Source organism: Geotrypetes seraphini, chromosome 1, assembly GCF_902459505.1.
Source record: "Geotrypetes seraphini chromosome 1, aGeoSer1.1, whole genome shotgun sequence".
Classification (NCBI taxonomy): Eukaryota; Metazoa; Chordata; class Amphibia; order Gymnophiona; family Dermophiidae; genus Geotrypetes; species Geotrypetes seraphini.
The window spans coordinates 328,212,254-328,234,969 of NC_047084.1; the positions used below are offsets into that span (position 1 = coordinate 328,212,254).

General features: G+C 43.6%; 1 protein-coding gene across 3 annotated transcripts in view; it reads left to right on the forward strand.

The window, feature by feature from the left end:
* UNC5C (unc-5 netrin receptor C) overlaps positions 1 to 22,716 on the forward strand; it is a 700,386-nt gene that overhangs the window by 624,064 nt on the left and 53,606 nt on the right. For all 3 annotated transcript variants that reach the window (XM_033957834.1, XM_033957824.1, XM_033957818.1), the window contains exons 9-12: positions 728 to 919; positions 3,676 to 4,020; positions 8,509 to 8,596; positions 18,410 to 18,578. In XM_033957834.1, coding sequence (XP_033813725.1) covers positions 728 to 919; positions 3,676 to 4,020; positions 8,509 to 8,596; positions 18,410 to 18,578 — 794 coding nt within the window. The remainder of the gene's footprint in view (positions 1 to 727; positions 920 to 3,675; positions 4,021 to 8,508; positions 8,597 to 18,409; positions 18,579 to 22,716) is intronic.

Below are 22,716 nucleotides of genomic sequence, written 5' to 3' on the forward strand. Positions count from 1 at the left end.
GTTCCTTAGACATCATTTTTTATGTTTCTGTGATAGCAAACTATTATCTACCAAGTTATTCACATGGTCGTTGTATATGTATTACTTTTGATTTGTGCCCTACAACCTCATGCCAAGATCACATCTCAGACTTAGAGAGGTGAAACGCTGGAATCCACTTCCCATTTGCAAAAAGCATTTGGGAATTAGAGATAAATGTTTGCTTGAGAGGCAGCAGTAACACGTGTACCTAAGGTAGCAGTCTGCATTTGTGGTAGTAGCTGGAGCAAGAAAATTTAAATGTAAGCAATTTATCCCCTCCTTTACAAAGCCGTACTAGAATTTTTAGCGCCGGCTGCCGCGGTAACATTCATAGAATTCCTATGAGCGTCCGAGCTGTTACCGCCGCAGCCAGCACTAAAAACACTAGCACAGCTGTGTAAAGGAGGGGGTTATTTTTTTACTTCTTTTAATGATTTACTTCCTTGGAGGATGACTTATAACTTTAAGCTCTATGGCACAGATGTTTACTTTAAAATAATTTTACAAGTATTTCCTGGTGTATAGGGCATTCGTTCTTTAATTTCTGGGCATGTGGCATAGGCAAAGTAGCATATTAGATTTCACTGGAATAGCAGTTGAAACAAAAAGACTGTAGTAACTAAAACTTGCAGTATATGCAGATATTTATGAATATTTCTATGAGCAATTTACTTTAATATTTCATTCTATGCCCTTCCTCCTTCAGCTGCTCCTAACACTGATGATGTGGCTCTCTATGTTGGTATCGTGATAGCTGTGATTGTATGCCTGGCCATTTCATTTATCGTGGCACTGTTTGTGTACCGGAAGAACCATCGGGACTTTGAGTCAGATATCATAGACTCCTCGGCACTCAATGGTGGGTTTCAGCCCGTCAACATCAAGGCTGCAAGGCAAGGTTAGTAGTCATGTTAGGGCATTGCTCATCTATTTCTTTTTAGGTACCATAGTATGGTACTAACTCACTGTAGAAAACTGATTTCCTTGTTCCCTCTAATTTTAAATGTACATGTGTCTTTTGATATAAGAGCGCCCAAGAAGTGTGGTCCAGATTCTAAAAATCGCACTGTTATGAAGGCACAACAAAGGAGTTGCGAGGATGAGATGTCAATAATTCAGTCACGGGTGTAAAGTTCAACTTTACTCCCCTGGCTGAATTATTGACATCGCATCCTCGCGACCCCTTTGCTGTGCCTTGATTGTCATGTTGTTGAGGCCTCCTTGGGCTCCCTTTTTGGTACTGTTATGAAGGCCTAAGTTAATTGTTTTAATTGACTAAAAACGGCATGGCAATTGACTGCACCATTAAAAACAATTTTTTTAAAAAAAAGTAGGCACTGGAATTGCATCTATGCAGACGTCTAGCGGCGCTGAATGTCAAAAGATGCATGGTTATGGGCAGGGTTGACGTTTAACATCGCTAAACATGATTCTGTGTCAAAGGTAGGCGTCGGAAATGTAGGCCTTTAAAACCCAGGCCTACATTTCCAGCGCGTAACTTCAACGCAGGCCACAATTTGGAAAACGGTGCCATAATCTGAGTGACACACAAACGGTGCCGGTTTTTTGTTGTTTTTTTCAAGCGCCCACCAATAATGGTGCTGCTTTTAGAATCGGGGTCTGTGTGTCTACCTTCACTGTGGACTTGTGCTAGAAAATGTTGAGAACTAATGCTATGGTGGTGTAATATCCAAGGATTTTAGAGCTCTGGTTACCAAGACAGTGTCAGTCATCAGTACATTTTCCACAATGCAGGTATGTTCTCTGTATAAATCTTTGCAAACTTGCAGGTCATGATGTCTTTTAAGATGGCAATTTTGGAAAGCTATTCTCCTGAGTAAATAACAACGTATGAGGTAAATTGCTCTATCTGAAAATTGTCCTCCTCCTGTGGATAAAATGTATCTGAGGGTTACAACTTGTACACTGTTAGCTGCATTAAAAACAAGGTGTTTCCTGGGGAGTGTTTAGATCAGAAGGAGCAAAGTACATGCACTGGAGTCTTCAAATGCAATCAAATACCAAACACAGTATTCCATCATTTCCATGCATAAGTAGGAACCCAGCCCATATCCTGTCCAAGTGTACGCCCTCGTATATCTGTATTCTCATAGAATAGCGCTTAGGGTACATTTCTCTGCAGCTATATACCCATGACTGCCTAGTTATAGACTTGCCCTTCACTTATACAAAACTGAATTGGTCCTTAGGGGACCACCATAAGAAGCAGTTGTAGAAGACCCTTTTTCAGAAGAGACCTTTGAGATCTGAAGATCTCGTATACTTAGGGTTAACATATGGCTCCAGAAAAAGGAGACAAGGGAACAAGAAGTCAGAAGTTTTATTGATTACTACACCCTCAGATGAGTGATATCTTTCTTTTTTTGATACCTGACATTATTGTTCTATGTGCCACGTTGCTATAACCGCTTGAATGCTTGAAGCTGAGCTGTCGCCCTCGTTAATATTTTAGTTAGTTTGGGGTTCTTTTCACCTTTTGACACATTCTAAGTCTATTGAACTTTGAAAATTCGAAAATATTGAAAGATTGAAAATACAAATTTTGCATGAATGAAAAGAATTTACCTATACTCGTACAGAGTTTTTTTATAAACCAGTGATGATGCAAGCGGCTTAGGGCACTTGTGTAGTCCCGGCTGCTTACAATTGAGGTTTATTTTTCTCCGTGTTTTTGTATTATTATTTTACACAGATACTGTGTTATGTCAATAGTTCTTGTCTATGTGGTATGAATGAATCCCTGCTACTAAATATCACTTAATCTGGGCCCTTGTGTCATGTCTGGGGTATTAAGCTCATCTTGGTCTTAGAATAGAAGGTGCACAGCAGTCCCTCATATTAGGAAAGAAAGATCAAGTAGTGAGTCAAGGTACTGATTTTGAATTGCCTTGACATGTACCTTAACGAGAGGAAATATATGCTGTGACAAATCCACTTTAGAGATCTGCAGTAGACAATTAAAGAATGGTTTACCCTATAACAGGGGTGTCAAAGTCCCTCCTCGAGGGCCGCAATCCAGTCGGGTTTTCAGGATTTCTCCAATAAATATGCATGAGATCTATTAGCATACAATGAAAGCAGTGCATGCAAATAGATCTCATGCATATTCATTGGGGAAATCCTGAAAATCCGACCGGATTGCGGCCCTTGAGGAGGGACATTGACACCCCTGCCCTATAAGTATGGGGATAGTCACTTAAAATCTATCTATCTATATATATATATCTTTCTTTGTATATTCTTATACTGTATATGTGTGTGTGTGTATAGATAGTTAGAAATAGATATAATGATATATAGAGAATGTATATAGTATATATATATCACACACACACTCATTCTCACTCAGCAGGTTGCAGTCTGTGACATTTGCCTCGATTGTAAAATGAAAACTTGCTGAAATAATCACAATATTTGACCATTAAATCACCACAGTTGGATTAGCCCACCTGTAAAATTAGTACCAACTACTATTTACCTAAAGATCTTTGGTAATTTTACACATAAACCTCAGGTCTGAAGGAAAAATCATTTTGGTAAAGTAAAAACCCAAGTCTGACCTTAACTGCTGCTAATGCTGAGAAGGGCTTTTTTATTAGCTTCCCTATAACATCTCATTTCAACTCCCACCAGATCTGCTGGCAGTACCCCCTGACCTCACGTCTGCTGCAGCCATGTACAGAGGCCCAGTGTACGCCTTGCACGATGTGTCCGATAAAATCCCCATGACGAACTCACCTCTCCTTGATCCACTGCCCAGCCTGAAGATCAAAGTGTTTAGCTCCTCTGGAGCCATCACACCTCAGGACGACCTTTCGGACTTTGCCTCAAAGTTGTCCCCACAGATCACACAATCGCTATTGGATAATGAAACGCTCAACCTGAAAAACCAGAGCCTCACACGGCAAACAGACCCATCATGCACAGCCTTTGGGACTTTTAACTCTCTTGGCGGACACCTAATTGTCCCTAACTCAGGTAATTATTGTGTGCTGAAGCTATAAGTGGACACCTCTTTATATTTATAGAGTGAGCGTATTCTTTGAAACTGAAGAACAGGATGCAACGGGAATCTGAAATAGGACATTTATAGGATACATGTTTAATTTTATTACAGCTTGAGACAGGTAGCGAGTCACATGTCATCTGCAAAATGGAGGAACAGGAACTGAACATAAAGCAATGAAGACACAATACTTTAACTTCCCCACTCCCCAAAGAGTACCTAATCAACAAATATTCTGTAAAGAAAAGTAGGTAGCTAAGCTTGGAAAGAGATCATATGCTGCATGTGTCTTATTTAGAACAAAAATTCAAAAGCAAAGCTACTCTGTTCCCATATTTAGGCTGAGCAACACAATATATATCCCATATTTGCCGGCGTATAAAACAGACACCCTTTTTTTATACACATTTTTAAGAAAATAAAAATAATTTTCTACATTTTTTCATGAAATTCCATAATGCTTTACTGTACTAATTTTATAGTTATTTATGTCTACAAAAAAATGTAACTAGGGAACACTGTAGTTAGGTACCTTTAAATCTTCATCTGCAAAACCCAGGAACAATGTGATGTGCGTGTCCAGTGCGTACTTGTGAGACCTCGCAGCGTCCGAGAGAGAGCAGAAACAACATGACAGTATATTAATATAAACCAGAAGTTTTAGACTGACTGAAATTTAAAGTCATAATTTTGATTACCGGCGCATAAGACGCACCCCATATTTTAAGAGTATTATGTGGGGAAAAAAAGTGTGTCCTATATGCTGACAAATACGGTATTTGGTTTTTTCAGCTATATTTATGAAGGACTTTGCTGTAATTAAGATGCTGACCTCTTTCATAATGAATTGTAGGATTCCGGAATCCCGTGTAAGGTGGTGACTGGAATCATTAATCTTAGGGTGTTCTGAAAGCTCAACTGTCATCAGCTTTAGTACTTAGGGCTCCTTTTACAAAGCCATGGAGGAGGTTTCTACCACAGGCCAGTGAGATAAATGCTCCAACGCTCATAGGAAATCTTTCAACACCAGAGCATGTACCTTGCCGGATCGAGGTAGAAACCTCTACCGCGGCTTTGTAAAAGCCAGCATTAGACGAGAATGAGGAAAACCAATCAACTCATTTTCTTCCGAGAGCGCAAGCGAGAAACAATACTGTTGAGGAGCAGGGTCATTTGCTTTACAGTGTTTGGAAAGGAGCCTTGTGGGTACTGCAATTTTGACATATACATAATGCTAGGATTACCATATGGCTCCAGAAAAAGGAGGACGGATTGAGACATCCGGGTTTTACTTCTATTGAAGGCAATGGAAGTAAAACCCGGATATCTCAATCTGTCCTCCTTTTTCTGGATCATATATACATTAATGGCAGATTTAATTTTAGAGTCCAATTTTAATGAGGTTCATTCATCAATATAGATATCCTCATTTGATTATATATAAAAGAGATTGAAAAACATCTTCTGATATATGGGATAAGACCTCAGCGGCTACTTCTGTACAGAATAAATCTGTCATAGTACAGAATTTCCAGCGTAGCTAGCCTCCTCATTGGTCTTGTCCCCTACTCTTTCTTCTAGGTAAACCTTTAAACATTAAATATTTTCATGGAATAAATTAGTTAATAACTTAACTTTCTTTGCTTGAGCGCTTAAACGGGACTCCCGTAAATGGAAATTCTGTACTATAACAGATTTATTCTGTACAGAAGTAGCCGCTGAGGTCTTATCCCATATTATCGAAATGAAATGAAATGAATGAGACAATGAATATCTGTTAAACTGAAGATGAAATATTTACTATGAGATATCAAGGTATATCAGAAGACGTTTTTCAATCTCCTTTTTCTGGAGCCATATGGTAACCCTATATAATTTAGAAAAGCATATTTTAATAAGCTGTGGTATTTTGGGTACTCAATTTAAAATTGATTTGCAGGTAATTCCAAAGTCCTGCATTGTTTAGCCTCAGGTACGTAGCCAAAGGTTGTAATAATTCTCCAATTCATAATGCCACCAACCATTATTTCAGGTGCTGCTTCAAAAGTTTGCGGCAACTTCCACATTAACCACTAACACACTTTAGTAGACAGGCTTCCTAAATGTTTAAGAGTTCAAGATCAGTGATGTAGGAAGGAGGGGTGGAGAGTCCTTGGCACCATCTTTGCAGGGGCGCAACCCAGCAACAGCACAGCAGTGATGTGGTTAACGAGGATCCCCAAGCCAATCTGGACCCATGGCCATGCCCCCAGGCCCGCCCAGTTCCACACGACCCCATCCCATTCCACCCAAGTCACGCCCCATTCTGTCACAGCCCCACCTCCCTCCCCCCAAACCTGTTCTCATGCTCGGGAGCCGCGTCGGGAGGGCATCTGCGCACGTGCAGGTGTGATGAGATGATGTCACACACAGGCATGCATGCGCATGTCATCACTGTGTTGCGGTTCATAGACAACACCGCGAAAGACAAAGGCGCGCGCCGACAACTGAGCGCAAGACGGAAGGGCGTGCCGAAGAAAATTACAGTTTTTAGGGGCTCTGACGGGGGGTTTTGTTGGGGAGCCCCCCCAGTTTACTTAAGAGAGATCGCGCCGGCGTTGTGGGAGGTTTGGGGGGTTGTAACCCCCCACATTTTACTGTAAACTTAACTTTTTCCCTAAAAACAGGGAAAAAGTGAAGTTTTCAGTAAAATGTGGGGGGTTACATCCCCCCAAACGCCCCACAACGCGGCGCGATCTCTGCCCGCCCCCCGTCGGAGCCCTAAAAACAGTAATTTTCTGTGGCGCGCACCTCCGCGCTGTGCTCAATTGTCTGCGAGCGCCTTTGTCCCGGCGCGCTTTTGACCTGACACCCTGTGTTGCATCCATGTGTGTGCAGATGCCCTCCTGAAGTGGCTCCCGACCTAGAAGCTTTGCAAAACCCGGATAATGTGCCGGGTGTTGAAAAGACATCCGGACGCTTGGACAGATCCTCTTTAAAGAGTCTTGCCAGCTAAAAACTCCAGGCATCTGTCCTTACTCCCGCCTCATGGGACCAGGAAGTTATGTCAGAGGGAAGGCTCAAGCTGGCATGAACAGCGGGTAGGTGTCCCTGCTAGCTGCCAGCAAAGCATGGAACGATAACAGGTACCCGGGATAGGGTTACCATATTTGAAGATGGAGAAATCCAGCATAGCCCTGTCCTGTTTTGCCTCCAGCCCTGCCCTGCCCTGTTCTGCCTCAAGCCATGTCCCCCCTCCCCCCCCCCCAAAAGCCACATCTCTTTTTCCAGACCTTCAGGCCACAACTGGAGGGCCTACAGCATGCACAGATGAATGTGACATCACCCATGCATTCTTAATGAAAGCTCTCCAGACGCGGCCAGAGCTGGGGGATCTCAAAAAACCAGACAAACTGCCGGGTTTTGGAAAGTTAGTCCTGGAACCCAGACAGTCCTCTACAAAGAGGACATGTCCTGGTTTTCCCAGACATCTGGTAACTTTAACCAGGAAAAGGGGTGCAGTTCAGAGACACATACACCCACACACCCCCATCGCCAGGAGAGGGATGGTGCCCTCTTCCCTGGGTACCATCCTCCCTTACTATGCCACTGTACAAGATTTACCTGTGACACTAGATCAACCATTTCTTTCGAGCTTCTTTGGATCTCTCTGTATATGTTGCCTCCTGTGAAAAAAAAGATATAGCAGAACTAGAAAGGGTTCAGAGAAGGATGACAAAAATTATAAAAGGGAAGAAACAGTTTCCCTATGGAGGTTAGGACTGTTGAATTTAGGAAGGAGATGACTGAGAGGAGATAAGTCAAGGGTCTATAAAATCATAAATGAATGGTTTAGCCATTCAAATAGTACTAAGACTAGAGGATATTCCATAAAATTACTAGGTAGCACTAGGAAGTGTTTTTCCTCTCAGCACACAATTAAGCTGTGAAATTTGTTGTCTGAAGATATAGAAAAAGTAATCAGTAGAACTGGGTTTTAAAGGGATTTAGGCAAATTCCCTGAAGAATGTCCATAAACCATTATTAGCCAGATAGATTCCGGAGCGCCTCTGTTTATCCCTGACTGTAATTTATTTATTTATTTTATTTAATTCCCTTTTTCAAACCCATTCTCCCCAAAGAGCTTTTTAGGATCCTGCTGAGTTCTTGCGACTTGGGTTTGCTATTATCCGAATCACAGCCATTTCTTATGTTCTCATGCAATCCGTTTTTCAAATTTGCTCCTTTCATTCTGTGGCAAATCAGCTTCTCCAAAGAAAGGGTCCCTTGGGGTTTTTAGAGGCAAACAAACACAGAGATATCTTTAACTAAAACTTACATTAAAGCGGAGATAGAAAAGCTACACATAGCGTAGCTTGATAAGCGGTTTGAGGATTAACAAAGCGCTTATTATTCTGCTCTTATTCGTGCATCTTGTTGAGTTTCCTTTGTTTTTTTTTAATCTCTGCTTTGTTCTACAGGGGTGAGTTTGCTGATTCCTGCTGGAGCCATCCCACAAGGGAGAGTATACGATATGTATCTGACAGTTCACAGGAAAGAGAACATGAGGTAACAGCTCTGCTTGCTGCAGATTTGCCTTTAATGCGCTAATTGTGGGAGTTAATAAAAAAAAAACCCCAAAAAAAAACCACACTGCATAGGAAGGAAGTAAAGATGCTGTTCTGTGACAGCAGAATTGAGAGAGTTTGGGACATTCTACCTGGTGAGTCCTTCTTTTCTATGAAAAAAAACCAACAACTATCCCCCTCCTGCAAACTCTTTACAATTATCAATCCAAAGGGTTTTGTGAAGTATGAAATGGGGAAGCATACAATTCAGTGTTTCATAGGTTTAACTATTTCTTCTGTCACAAATATTATTATTTATTTGATTTTTTAGACCTTCCTCTCAAAGGAGCTCAGAATGGGTTACAAATCAGGTGCTCAAGCATTTGTCCTATCTATCTCTAGAACAGCAGCATCTTTTATGGGAAAGCCTAGTAGAGCATCACACGGGTGTTTTAATTTGGCTAGTGCAGACATGGACAACTCCGGTCCTCGAGGGCCAGAATCCAATCGGGTTTTCAGGATTTCCCCAATGAATATGCATGAGATCTATTTGCATGCACTGCTTTCAATGCATATTCATTGGGGAAATCCTAAAAACCTGACTGGATTCCGGCCCTTGAGGACCAGAGTTGCCCACCCCTGGGCTAGTAAACCATAGAGAGGAGTTAAATTGCTCTAACTCAGAGGTAGGGAACTCCGGTCCTCGAGAGCCGTATTCCAGTCGGGTTTTCAGGATTTCCCCAATGAATATGCATTGAAAGCAGTGCATGCAAATAGATCTCATGCATATTCATTGGGGAAATCCTGAAAACCCGACTGGAATACGGTTCTCGAGGATCTGAGTTCCCTACCCCTGCTCTAACTGAAAATTATCCTCCTCTGGCTGGAACCAGTTTAGCGAGCACATTAAAGGCACATTTGGCTTTTGAGAACGTCCCCTGAGTCTCTGTGAGAGCCTTAACTGTTGAAAGCAGGAACTAGCCACACACAGGAAAGCTCTTTTTCTAAGACAACCAGAGAGGGAAAGTTCCTCCGGCAGTTTCCAATAAATCTATGACAGGATTGGCCACACGTGCAATTCAAAACAGGTCTGTCTTTCTGCAGAATTAGACATGTAGCACTGATTACTGGGGTTGTGGCTTGCTCTCGGTTTTCAAGATGCCCGCTTCTCTTTCTTATGTATTTAGCTTACATATTTTAAGTATAAATTTGTGACCTGCTGGACCAAGATTCTGCTGAGCATCAACCCCTATTCTCAGTGGCATGGGTGCCCTTGGTGGGGGCGCCGGCACCTCATCTTCTTCTCTGCCCCCTGCTCCTTTCCACCCATCCCTGCTACCTGCTTGCGCCCCTTCCCTTCCCTCATACCTTTCTAATTTTTCTAGCGCGATCTTGCTACCCACGTCGGTGTCGGCTCTCTTTGATGTCCCTTCCGGGTCCCGTAGCTAGGAAGTGATGTCAGAGGGGAAAGCCGATACGACATGGGCAGCAAGTTCGCGATGCTGCTCGTGCCTGGAAAATTAAAGAGGTGCAGGGGAAGGGGGCGTGCATGTGGCAGGGGGGTCAGGAAGGAGCAGGGTGAGAAGAAGAGGGTGGGGGAGGGGCACCACTCATCCTCGCTGCGCCACTGCCTATGCTACTGAGTAGTTCATGCTATTATATTTTTCTGAATTCAGGAGAAAAATAAATTCAGGCTTCATTCATATCCAAAGAGCATCATATCATTAGACAAAAACTGGAATCGCTGTTTTCAGCTTCTAGTCATCCTACAATGCAGCTCTTCCGATGTCCAGCAGTTAATTTTGAAAGCAATAACCAAACTGCCCATATTAGTGCAAATCCCAATCAGCTCCATTCCAAAAGTATCTGACACCCTTCAGCCATGTGGCACTCCCGGTGATGCGTCAAACCACACGAGACAATCACGCACAGACAAAGCTGGGCCGACAATCGCGTGCAGGACATCAGCGTGCCAGCGTGCACCAGATTTAAACTCAGTTTGAAAGCGCTCTGAGGGTGTGTCGGGGGGGGGGGGAACCCACCACTTAGTAGTGTTGGCGTCGCCGTTGGGGAGGTGTGGGGTGGAGCCCCCCACATTACAGAGGAACCTGAACTTTTTCCCTAAAAAATAGGGAAAAAGTCTGTTTCCTCTATAATGGAGGGTGCCCCCACCCACAACACCCCCCCCCTAAGGCAGCACCAACACTACTAAGTTAAGTGCAGAGGTTCCCCCCACCCCCATCCTCTCGGAGTGCTTTCAAATTGGGTTTAAATCTGGCACACGCCGGCACGCTGATGTCCCGCACGCGATTGTCAGCCCGGCTTTTGTCTGCACGATTGTCTCACGTGGACTTGACTATGAACCAGCACTCCCACCCCCCAACTCTGAGGCAGCTCAAGACACTGCTGTCTGAAGTAAGGGAGGAGATGCTAACCCTATTCCCTTAGTCTTCTCTGTTCCTTGCTGTTAATGGTTATGTGTCTTAATGCTAACTGTTATGGATGTTACCATGTAACCCGTTCTGAGCGCCTTGGGGAGGACAGGGATATAAATCGAATTAAATAAATAAATAATATGGCACAGAAAGGACAGCCATTCCAAGGATAGATAGATTTAGGTTTTAGATTTAAGTCTATCTTGGGCAGCAGAAAAAGAGGCAGCTACGGAAAGTGCTGCTGACCATATGCATTTCCAAATGTTTGGCTGCTGTCATCATCATTTTATAGAAATGCAAATCAGCAACCTCAAGTTCAATTCCAAGTAATCCAGCAGGTTCATTCACTGAGGAGAACTGGAGCTTCCCTGTTTGCTTCTGAGAAGCACCCACACTAATAATTTGGACGTTGAAAGCCTATGAGTAAAAGGCGAGTGACACTTTTCTAGACAGAATATCCTTCCTTCGGGTGGTCACTATTCCTTACATCTGGATAGTCTGGAGGCAAGTTGGACAGTTAGCAACTTTAGTCATGGAGAGATACGAGAGGAGAGTAGTGCTGCCTGATTCAGTAAAAAAAAAATTTGATTCGATTCAGCCTATTGAATCGATTTTTTGATTCAATTTTCTTGCCCAAGTGGGTGTTTTTTTCAAATATCCTGGTGGGTTTATTTTATAGCCTCTTCAGCCCCTTTGCCCTTTCCTACCCAAATTGGCGCTGTGGTGTAAACAAAATAAACAAACAAAAAAGACTTTTCCTCTCTCTGTTAAATCCTAGCTCACGTTTGCGGTCTAACACCAGGTCTGGCAGGATACACATTTCAAATCTAACATATTGTAATCACAAAACAGAAAATAAAATTATGTTTTCTACCTTTTGTTGTCTGGTCATTATTCAAATCTTGTTGGTCCCAGGCTCTGGTTATCTTCTGATAACTCGCTTGCCAGAGTCTCCTTCTTTCTTTTTTTTCCATGCTAACTATCCATCTTCCATGTCTGTCCTCCCCTTCCGTTTCCCTTCCCTTCCCCCGGAGGTCTGGCATCTTCCCTTTTTTCATCTCCATCCACACAGCTGCAGTGATGGACCCCACCAACCCCAGATCCACCATCTCTCCTTTTCTCAACTACCCTTTCATCCAGCATCTCTCCCTTCTTCCCCAGTATAACATTTGACCCTCCCTCCTTTCGGCCTCCCCATCCATCTCGCCCTCTCCATGAGTCCAATACTTTCTGCCTCCTGCACGCTTTCTCTCTCTGTCCTCGCCTCTTCCCTCAAGTGGCAACCTTCCTTCCCATCTCCCAAACCAACATGCTCTCTCCTCATGCACCATCTCACCCTCATCTTCACCTTTCCTTTTTCTCCCTTTCTGCCAGGTCCCACAGCATCTCTTCTCCCTTCCTTTTACCTCCGCCCTGTCCAGCAGTACCCCTTCTCCCTTCCCTGCTCCCCCTGTCCAGCAGTACCCCTTCTCCCTTTCCTGCTCCTCCTGTCCATCACTACCCCTTCTCCCTTCCCTTCTCTGCTACCCCTGTCCAGCAGTACCCCTTCTCGCTTCCTTCCCTTCATGTACTTCTAGACCAGGACTCCTCCGAAGGCCTGCATATTTCCCCCCCCCCCCTCTTCTTTGCAGGTCCTCTGGCTTCCCCCCTGGCCTCCCACTCTTACCGCAGCCTGCAGAGAGGATTGTCAGTGCTCTACGCGATCCTTGCAGGCTGCCACCATTCTCAGAAGCACGTTCCCTCTGATGCGATCCTGCCCCTGACGTCAGAGGAGGGGCGGGACTGCGTCAGAGGGAATGTGCTTCTGAGGATTGTTGTAGCCTGCAAGGATTGCGTAGAGCACCAGCGATCCTCTCTGCAGGCTGTAGTAAGAGTGGGAGGCCAGGGGGAAAGCCGGAGGATGCAGCAAAGAGCGCCAAAGCACGGAACAAGGTAAAACCAGGATTTCTGCAGCTCTTCCCGACTGACTCTCCCCCCTCGCCCCCTAAAGCAGGAGAGGCAGCAGAAGGCTAGCAAGAGGCAGTGCTGCCGCTCCTGCTTTAGGAAGGCACGGGGTGGAGGGTTTCTCACTGAATCGGCCAGGCCAATTTTTTAATCAAATCAATTTGAGTCGATTCACCCGAAGTGAATCGGTGAATCGATTCAAATCAGAAATCGGGCAGCTCTAGAGGAAAGACACCAAGGAACTGCATAATTAATGAACTTGTAAGCCAGTAAGAGGAGTTTGAAATGCATATGGAAATAAATAAGAAGCCAATGAAATGGTTTGAGGAGAGGTGTTATGTGAGTGTAGTGACACTGGAGGAAGATAAGTCACACACAGCAGAATTTCAAACAGTTTTGTTCTGTTAAATATTAACAGCACTCGCTTTCTGCTCATACCCCCACCCCCACCCCATAACTCCCTGAAACATATAGCTTGGCATTTATCATATATTTGGTTAACTGACATTATATACTTCAGTTGTAATCTAGGTCTCCTAATGTATGTTCCCAGTGTTTTATAACTTCCCTAGTTCAAATATTATTATATTGTATACCGCTTAGATAAACAATTTTTTAGGTGGTAGATTAAGTAAAGACAAACTATGAACAGATTGAAAGGGCGAGAGATGGTTCACTGAGAGACCTGTGAGGGCAGGCTGCAGTAATCTAAGCTGGAGGTGATGATTCCAAGGGTTTTGGTGTTGTGTTCAGTTCACTCGCTGCCAAAGCATTTAATTTATATAGCTGAATCTTAAATAGAGAATGGTGCCTTTGTGGCATCTTTTCAATGACTTCTTTGACCTGTTTCAGTTATATGCAGTTTACCTTGTGGGGCCAGGAAGCTCAAAGCTCACAAGTTAGATCAGAATCACAGTGTTTTGGATTTTAGCCAGTCGGGCCACCCTGTGTCAGGGTGGAGAACACAGCTGGACTAATGGGCTCCCCTTTGATATTGCCACTGGCTTGGATACAGCAGTTCAGTACAGCAACCGCTATTGAAGGCAAGCATATTCTTTCTCCTTTCCGCTTTGTATACAACCTCAGCAGTGAGCCTGTAGGAAAGGCTTTGAAAAGGAAACGGCTTATCTCTTGTGTGCAAAACAGAGCAATTAGGGGGATAAAGAGGAACTGTGTTTTGGTCTAAATAAAACAGCATGGGAAATATTGAGTTTCAGGTTTTTTTCCAGAAGTGTGTTTTTCTTCCTTAGTTCCCTCTCTCGCGCTCTATCTGAACAGTTCTTCCCTGTTCTCGCCATTAGCTTTCTAGCGCAGTGTATTTTTTTTCCCCACTCATGTTCTCTTACGCCATCAACCTCCCTGACTCTCTTGTGGTCCCCATGTGAAGAAAGCTGTGCCCTGTCAGGCAGATATCTCAAGCGTCGCTGGCTCCAGCAGCCAGGCAGGGAGGTCATAGCATGCTTTAATGGAAGCTGTTGGCTTTATTACAGTCGGACCCACTCAAATGAATAACTCCATTAAATACATAGTGCTCCTAACAAAAAGCCAATCTACAGGGGATGAATGGAAAGCTTTGAAACTTTATAGTTATATACTGGCGTATGTGAAAGAAGGGAGAAAGGAAGCTCAAATATATAGATATAGCTAAAACCTAGCAGTTATCAATTGGGGTTTTCAATTGCTGGTGTTTTGGGGGAATGCCTGGACGGCTGGAGGTTCTTCTGGCAAGGAGGAAGTGCTCTGACCTCCACAGATTCCACGGAGCGTTGATTAACCTTGTCTTACCGACAGAGGGTCTTTATCGATGTCTTTCTTTCATATATTTACAATCCGGTGTCAGCCAGAACTCAGCTTTTATTGGGACGGGCCCCGGGGGTGGACCGGGGGAGGGGCAAGTATTTCCTGTCAATTCTCCTCGCCCCTCCGAGTCATACCTTTGCTGTGTCCTTGGTGCAGGATAGACAATTTTAATAAACTTGGAAACGTGGATTTTCTGCGGGAGCCATGACCGTACTGCTGAAGCAATGAGGAAGTTGGCAGTCGCTCCAGTTTCCGATGCTGGCACTTCCGCACATGTTTAGTTCAAACATAAACTGAGCATATACAGAAGTGTCATCATTGGCAGCTGGTGCACTATGCTGTCTTCCTCACTGCTTCAGCAGTAAAGGCGCAACTCCAGAGAGAGTCTCTTAAGCTGGCAGGGCTTAGGCATCCACACCATCCATGCATCTGATGCCAAAAGTTTGAAGGGACCCTGAGCCCAAAGTGTTTGGGAGCAGGACCCCAGGTCCTCCAAGGGCCCCTGTGACTACATCACTTTTTACAATTAGAAATCTTAGGGGAACACTTACTAAAGTGTGCTAACTATTTAGCACATGATTTAGCATTTTCTGATAGCACACAAGCATGTTAACAGTTACTGCACTCACATAACAGCCATATGCTAATCTGTGCACTAGTTGCATAGTGCATGTGGCAGGATACCACAATGTGCCTTTCTCATCAGTGGCCAGAGGAGGAGGTCTTCCCTGACCAGAGTAGTGCCAGTCAAACTAATGAAGAGGTGCTCTGTTCTGAAGAAGTAGCCCAATAGCAGCAGATCCTTAAGAACTGGAGGGAAGTAAAAAATCAGGGCATAATAACATAAGTGTTGCCATACTGGAACAGAGCAAAATTCCATCAAGCCCAGTATCCTTTTTCCAACAGTAGCCAATCCAGGTCATATGATAAGAAGTATCAGTAGTAGTAATAGCCTAGAAATAAGCAGTGGATTTTGTCAAGTCCATCTTAAGGGCTTGTGGACTTTTCTTTTATGAAATTAGCCAAACTATTTTTAAACCCTGCTAAGCTAACTCCTTTCACCAAATTTTCTTGCAACAAATTCCAGAATTTAATTACATGTTGAATGAAGAAATATTTGCTCTGGTTTGTTTTAAATTTACTACTTAGTAGCTTCATTGCATACCCCCTAGTCCTAGTATTTTTGGAAAGAGTAAACAAGTGATTTGTGTCTACTTATTTCACTTCATGCAGTATTTTATTTATTTAAAAATTATTTTAGCTGCTTACACCTAAGCGATTTACACGAATACATACATAATTATCAAATAACAACAAAGAGAAATAAAACATAGTTCAAATTCATAAAAGTTCTTTTCAAACAATCATTTTTTTAAAAAGCCTCTACAAATAAGTTTGTCTTCAAGACCTTCTTTTACAGATCATATCTCCCTTCAGCCATTTCTTTTCCAAGCTGAGGAGCCCTAGTTGTTTTACCCTTTCTTCATAGAGAAGTTGTCCCATTCCTTCTAGGGAGTAGTCTTTGTCTTCCTCCCCAAGAGGAGTTTAATAAGGAGGAAAAATGTAGTCCACAGTGTGATGCATTTCCCACACTTGGGCCCATCAGGACCATGGTAAGATGTGTGCATATTTTCAGAACAGCACTTAGGTGGATTTTCAACATTCACACATATGTGCACACATATGCACTTGTGTGCGAGTAAGCCAAATATGCATGTAATTGGCGTATAAATGTTAATGCTCACTTTACATGCAGTAAAGAACTTTTTTGTATGGCAACTGTATGGAAAGATGCCAGGAATGTCCCTAGCAGTTAGTGCACATCCCTTGCAAATACTGTGCATTAATTTTTGCACCTAAAGGCAATTCTATAAACCATTTACATGCATGCATATATGTGCCTGATTATTTATCTTCCATGATCTCACTGTAATCAGCCGGAAGATCTTTGCGCTCCTCGTAAGCAATTAGGTTGACAATTCCATCTAAATTTCAATGTCAAAAATCGTTAACTTGGAAAAGATAATTTGTAGGTTGTGAACCAGAGTTCTGGATTAAACTACCACGCAGTGTAGTTTAAGAGAAAAAAGATTGTTACTTTACATTTAGGTGCTCTTTGAAATGCCAGAATGAAAGTGGGAGATGAGTTCTCAGAAGGTTAAACTTCCTATTTTGGGGATATAGATTCAAATTTTATATCCAAACTCGGACTTTTAGTCCATTTTTTAATAATCTGCCTTGAGCCGTAAAACTTGGTCAAGCGATATATAAATGCCTTATTACTTTAAATCAGATTAGATTAGGAAGTTCTTCTTCACCCAGAGAGTGGTAGAAAGCTGGAACGCCCTTCCAGAAGCTGTTATAGGGGAAAACACCCTCCAAGGATTCAAGACAAAGTTAGACAAGTTTCTGTTGAACAAGAACGTGCGCTGGTAGGGCTAGTCTCAGTTAGGGTGCTGGTCTTAGACCAGAGGGCCGCCGCGTGAGCGGACTGCTGGGTATGATGGACCACTGGTCTGACTCAGCAGTGGCAATTCTTATGTTCTTATGTTCTTAGAATGGTGTGTTCACACAGGGGGTTTTCAGAAGCCCTCCAGTTCCCAGGCCCTTAGAGGGATTGAAGAAAGGCAGTCCTTGCCCCGTCTCCAGAAACTTCATGATTGTCAGTTCCTGGTCTGAATATAGAGACATCACTATGGGCTCCTTTTACGAAGGTGCGCTAGCGTTTTTAACGTGCGCCAAAGATTAGCACGCGTTAACCACGCGCTAAACAAAAAATACTAACACAAGCTCTATGGAGGCGTTAGCCTTTAGCACGTGCAGTATTGTAGTGTGCGCTAAAACCGCTAGCGCACCTTAGTAAAAAGAGCCCTTATATCATGGGTCTCCTAAATGGACATTTATTCTCGGGTTCAGTGCATTGGTTTCTTTGCTGGCAAATGCAATGTTGGCAATAGCACACACCACAATTGGGTTACCCAAGCAAAGCAAATCAATGTTATTTCACAATAAATCATGCACAGCATTTGCTATAGAATTCAAATCCCACTGTAATAAAAAAAAATATTTTGTGGAATGCTGCTGACTACTTTTCCTCTCGGAGGACCGCTCTATTGGTGCACAAAAGCTTCTCCAAAAATTAACAATGGATTGTCTTTGAAAAAAAAAATATTCTACTGGCACGTGCTTCGCAATATTAACTGAAAAAATAATAATAATTAGCTAAAATTCTCTATTAGGTAAGCTTCTGTGTGAGAGCTAAAGAGCCCACATACCTCAGGTGACTGTTAATTAGTGCTGCTGGTGACATAGACTGCCCACAGTGTAATGCTTCCTCTGTCCCTCTGGTATCCTATCAACACAGGAAGAAACAGTGAGTAACTGCCCATTCCTAGAAGCATAGGCCCACCATGATTGTGACTGACAGTCTGCCGAGTCCCACAGGCTCTCTAGCTGTCGTGCAGCAGCTGTTTTCAAATCACATGAAGTCCAACAAGGGAAGCAGCAGCGTGAGATGTGTAATGTTTGCAGAAGCTTTGAATGCAGTATCCTTGAGAAAGGCAAAATGTGCCTTGGGTTGATGCACTGCAGATGGATTGAACTTTCAAAAAAACTTCTTTCTATCATTCCACCAGGCCGCCGGTGGAGGACAGTCATACTCTCTTGACGCCAGTGGTGAGCTGTGGACCTCTGGGAGCACTGCTGACCCGGCCGGTGATTCTCACCATGCACCACTGCGCGGAGTCCAGCACGGAGAACTGGAAGACCCAGCTGAAGAACCAGTCCACACAGGGGCAGTGGGAGGTGAGTTCTCAGAAGAATTAGAGCAGCTCTTGTTTTTTCTGATCTGCAACAAGGTGATACAGAAAGAGTCTTCAAGTCCTTTTATAGAGTTCCTTAACAATTGGTGTAATAGAATATAAACTCAGCTCCTCTGCTAGCACCAAAGTCTGTTCTCAACCCAATCTTCAAAAGTGTCCTTCACGATTATACGCCAGAAATATTTGCATACAACACTTTTTTCCTTTTTTTTTTTCAGTTTAAGATTGTTGCAATTATACATCAGACATTGTATCATGCTTCCCCAAAGATCTTACAAGAATTCTTCCAGATCTATAAACCGAGAAGAGAGCTTAGAGATGTAAATGGGATGAAATTAAGTTTGGAGGGTAGAATGTCAACCATGCATGCTAGGCTCGGAGCATCAATAATATCTGTGGCTGGCGTAGAACTATGGAATGCCTTGCCTGGTATCCTGCGGTTTTGTATGGGGAGGATGAATTTTAAGAAAATGCTGAAAACTCAATTGTTTGCTAATGCCTTCTTATGCTAAGATGTATTTCAGAATTTTTTTTTCTAACATCGAAGTGTGATTTAAAGCTTGTTTGCACTTCTGAATTGATCGAATCTGTGCTCTATCCCTATTATAACAGGGATGATTAATGATGTTGTCTTGATATGTCTATGCTATACGTGATAATCGGAGGGAAACAAGATTCTATGTATGCCATATGGAAACCGCATAGTTGTATGCAGTATATAAATTTTTAAATAAATAATATTCCAATTCTTAAGATCCAATGTATCCAAATATACCCACACATATTTATTAGGGAGGCCCCGAAAACCAGATCTTGGACCAGATTGGTCCTGAGGACTGGATTGAAAACCACTGCTCATAGTTCTGTAGGGCTACTAGACATACACAGCACTGTACATCAAAACACAAAAGACACAGTTCCTGTTCAAAAGAGCTTACAGTCTAGTCAAGACAGACAAACTGGACAGGAAGGCGCATCAATACACAGTGCTCAGGTGGGGGAATTACAAAAGGGCATGAAAAGACAAGATATTGGTGCTTAGCAGGTGGGTTGGAGTTTTGGAACTGAAAGCTCCCGAACTGCTCACACTCAACACAGTGCCAGTGAGGTCTTATTTAAGTATTACTTGAATACGTGTGCTGTAAATGCATTGTCGTTTCATGGTTGGGCTGCATATGTAATAAAAACCAGCATAGCCACAACTAGTACAGCATGCTTGCAAGTTCCTCTGGAATGATATGCAGAGTGTTGATAAATATCGCCTATTGGAGTAATTGCACTGGAGAGGACGATTGTTTTCGTTCCCTGACTCCTGACTGTGCGGCCTCTACCCGTCCCTACCTAGAATACAGATCCATAGTTTTCCAGAAGTTGCTGCCATTTCATCTGTCCTCAGAGCTTAGCGGAGTAGTGTTTACAGTGTCGTCAAGACAATGGCAATTATCCTGTTGCCATGCCATAAACAGGAGTTACCGTATATGTTTAGCAGTGGGCGGAAAAGGTATAGCTCCTGAAGCCACCGATATTCAATAGCACTGTAGAAATAAGGGACCAGTGGCATAGTAAAAGAAGAGCAGGATCCCAATTACAAGTAAGATAGGAATACAAAGAACCATGGTATGGTCGGAGTCGGGAACAAAGGAAGTAGGGAATACAGGGAGAACTCAAGGGATGGGCAGAGGTCTTATTAGATTAGATTAGAAGAATGGTATCTTCACACAGGGGGTGTTCAGGAGCCCTCCAGTTCCCAGGCCCTTAGTTAGAGGGATTAAAGAAAGGCACCTCTTTGCCACACACACCCCCCCATGTCACGCTCACTTGTGAGCAACTTCTCTGGCCTGCTGCTCGCGCCAACCTGGCTTCCTCTGAAATCATTTAAGGGTTGCGGGTCCAGGAAGTGACATCAGAGGGAAAGCGAACACAAGGCCGGAGAAGCTGTTCATGCTGGCGAAGATTTAAAGAGGTATGGGAGTGGTAAGGGTGGCATGGAGGGCACGGAAGGAGCAGGGGGCACCATCGCTCCAGGTACCTCCTACCCTCGCTATGTCACTGTAGGGGACCACTCCACCAAAGGGCACCACCATTTAGTTGTCCCAGTAACACAGGGATAAAGTCTTTTCTACTAAGGTGCACTAACAAATTTAGCATGTGTTAAAAATGAGCACACATTAAGGCCCAGATTCTGTATAGGACACCCGGTCTCAGAGCACATGGGCATCCTATACAGAATCGCACCTAAGCCTGCCTAAAAAAGAACCCGATTCTCTAACCGACATCCATGTTACAGATACCGGTTAGAGAATCAGGTTGCCACTGAGCTTATTGCGGCAAGGGATCTCCCTGCTGTAATAAGTATAGCAGCCGCCCATCCTCGACGAACAAACATGGCAGGAGGGATGCCCATTCCCTCCTGCCAGAAACCCCCCCTGTAGATCGCCCAGGCCACCCCCAGACCTCCCCACCGCCCCAGAGCCCGCCTAACCCCACCCGAACCCCCAGACCCCTCCCCCTAACCTTGGTTTGATGGCCAGCTGGATGGGTCCAGAGGTGGGCTGGGTGATCTATGAGGGGGGGGCATCCCTCCTGCTGGCGATCTACGGGAGGGGACAGGTTCTGGCAGGAGGGACTGGAAATCCCTCCTGCCACGATCGTTCGGGGGATGGGCGGCCGCAATTGTGGCTGCTAAACTTATCGATGCCATGAAAAGCTAAGCGCCATGTCTACTTACAATGTAGGCCAGCATTTTGCTGGCCTACATTGTACGCATCTCCCGCTGGCCTAGGGAAACGTGTACAACCCCACAGGTCCACCTAAGTCTACTTCCGGCCCAAACCACTCCTAGCCTTAGGCGAGCTTAGGAGGGCTTGCATGCCTCCTTAGGCTCCCAGAGATGCTTCCAATGTAGGCGGCCTGGCTCGGAAGGGTTTTTTTTTTTTTTTTTTAATGTGCATCCCGATTGACTGGTGAGACACCTGTAGGATGCCTACCGCTGCCTACAATCAGGACACTGTTTATAGAATTCACCCTAAATGTGCTTTAGCTAGGGTTACCAGATGTCCGGATTTCCCTGGACGACTTTTCAAAACCCAGTACTTTGTCCGGGTTTTGAAAATCTGATAACACTACCTGTAGCCTAATCTATTCTTATGGGCTACAGGGCATTTATCGCATGCCAGTTTTTAGCATGTGCTAATTTGTTAGCGCACCTTAATAATCTGACCCTTTGGACGTCCAAGTGTAATGTAGAATACTAGTGTACATTTGAGTGTCCCATTTATATCTGTCGTTGATCTGGTATAATGGTGATGCCTAAATCTAGCAGGCATGTGGGCAACTTAAGAGTATTCTGTAAGTTGCCCACCTAAATGTTTGCCCCAATTAAGGCCTGGCCATGCAAATATCCCACTTAGAAATTTGTGCTATAGAGTACTTATTGTAGAATATGACTTCGGTGCCAAATGACATTTTTATAGATGAGTGTATACTTAGGGGCTCATTTTCAAAGTACTTAGACACACAAAGTACCATAGTAACCTATGGAACTTTGTGTGTCTAAATGTTAGCAGCCAAGAGCGACATATGGAACTGTCCATAGTGGCACGTGGACATGTGGTTCAGGAAGGGGATATGAGGGTTTCATTGATCAGTTAAAAGGGTGTGGGAACCAAAGAAGCTTAAGGTAGTTCATAGTTCCCTTTATCAAATTTATGACACAGTGAGAAAATATCCCACTGAAAACTAAGGATATAAATGACCTTTAATAACGTCACCATCCCAAGGAAATGCTTCCCTGTTTAATGTATAAGTGAGTGACATACAGTGTTTTCAGGTTTTACAGGTTCAGCAAAACAATCCAACGGACATCATAAATATGGATAAACTAGAAAACAATACTTTAGTGCAGGGGAGCTAAAAATGTTCAGATGGTCCTAGCCTGTTCAGTATGAGGCATATGCTGACATCTAGTGGACAAGCCCTAGTATTGCATGGAATAGCCAAGTGTGTTTAGAAGTTTCTTCTAGAATTATAAACTTTTGCAACTTAACCTTTATGATGACATATTTATAAGAACATAAGAATTGCCTAACTGAGTCAGACCAATGGTCCATCTAGCCCAGTAT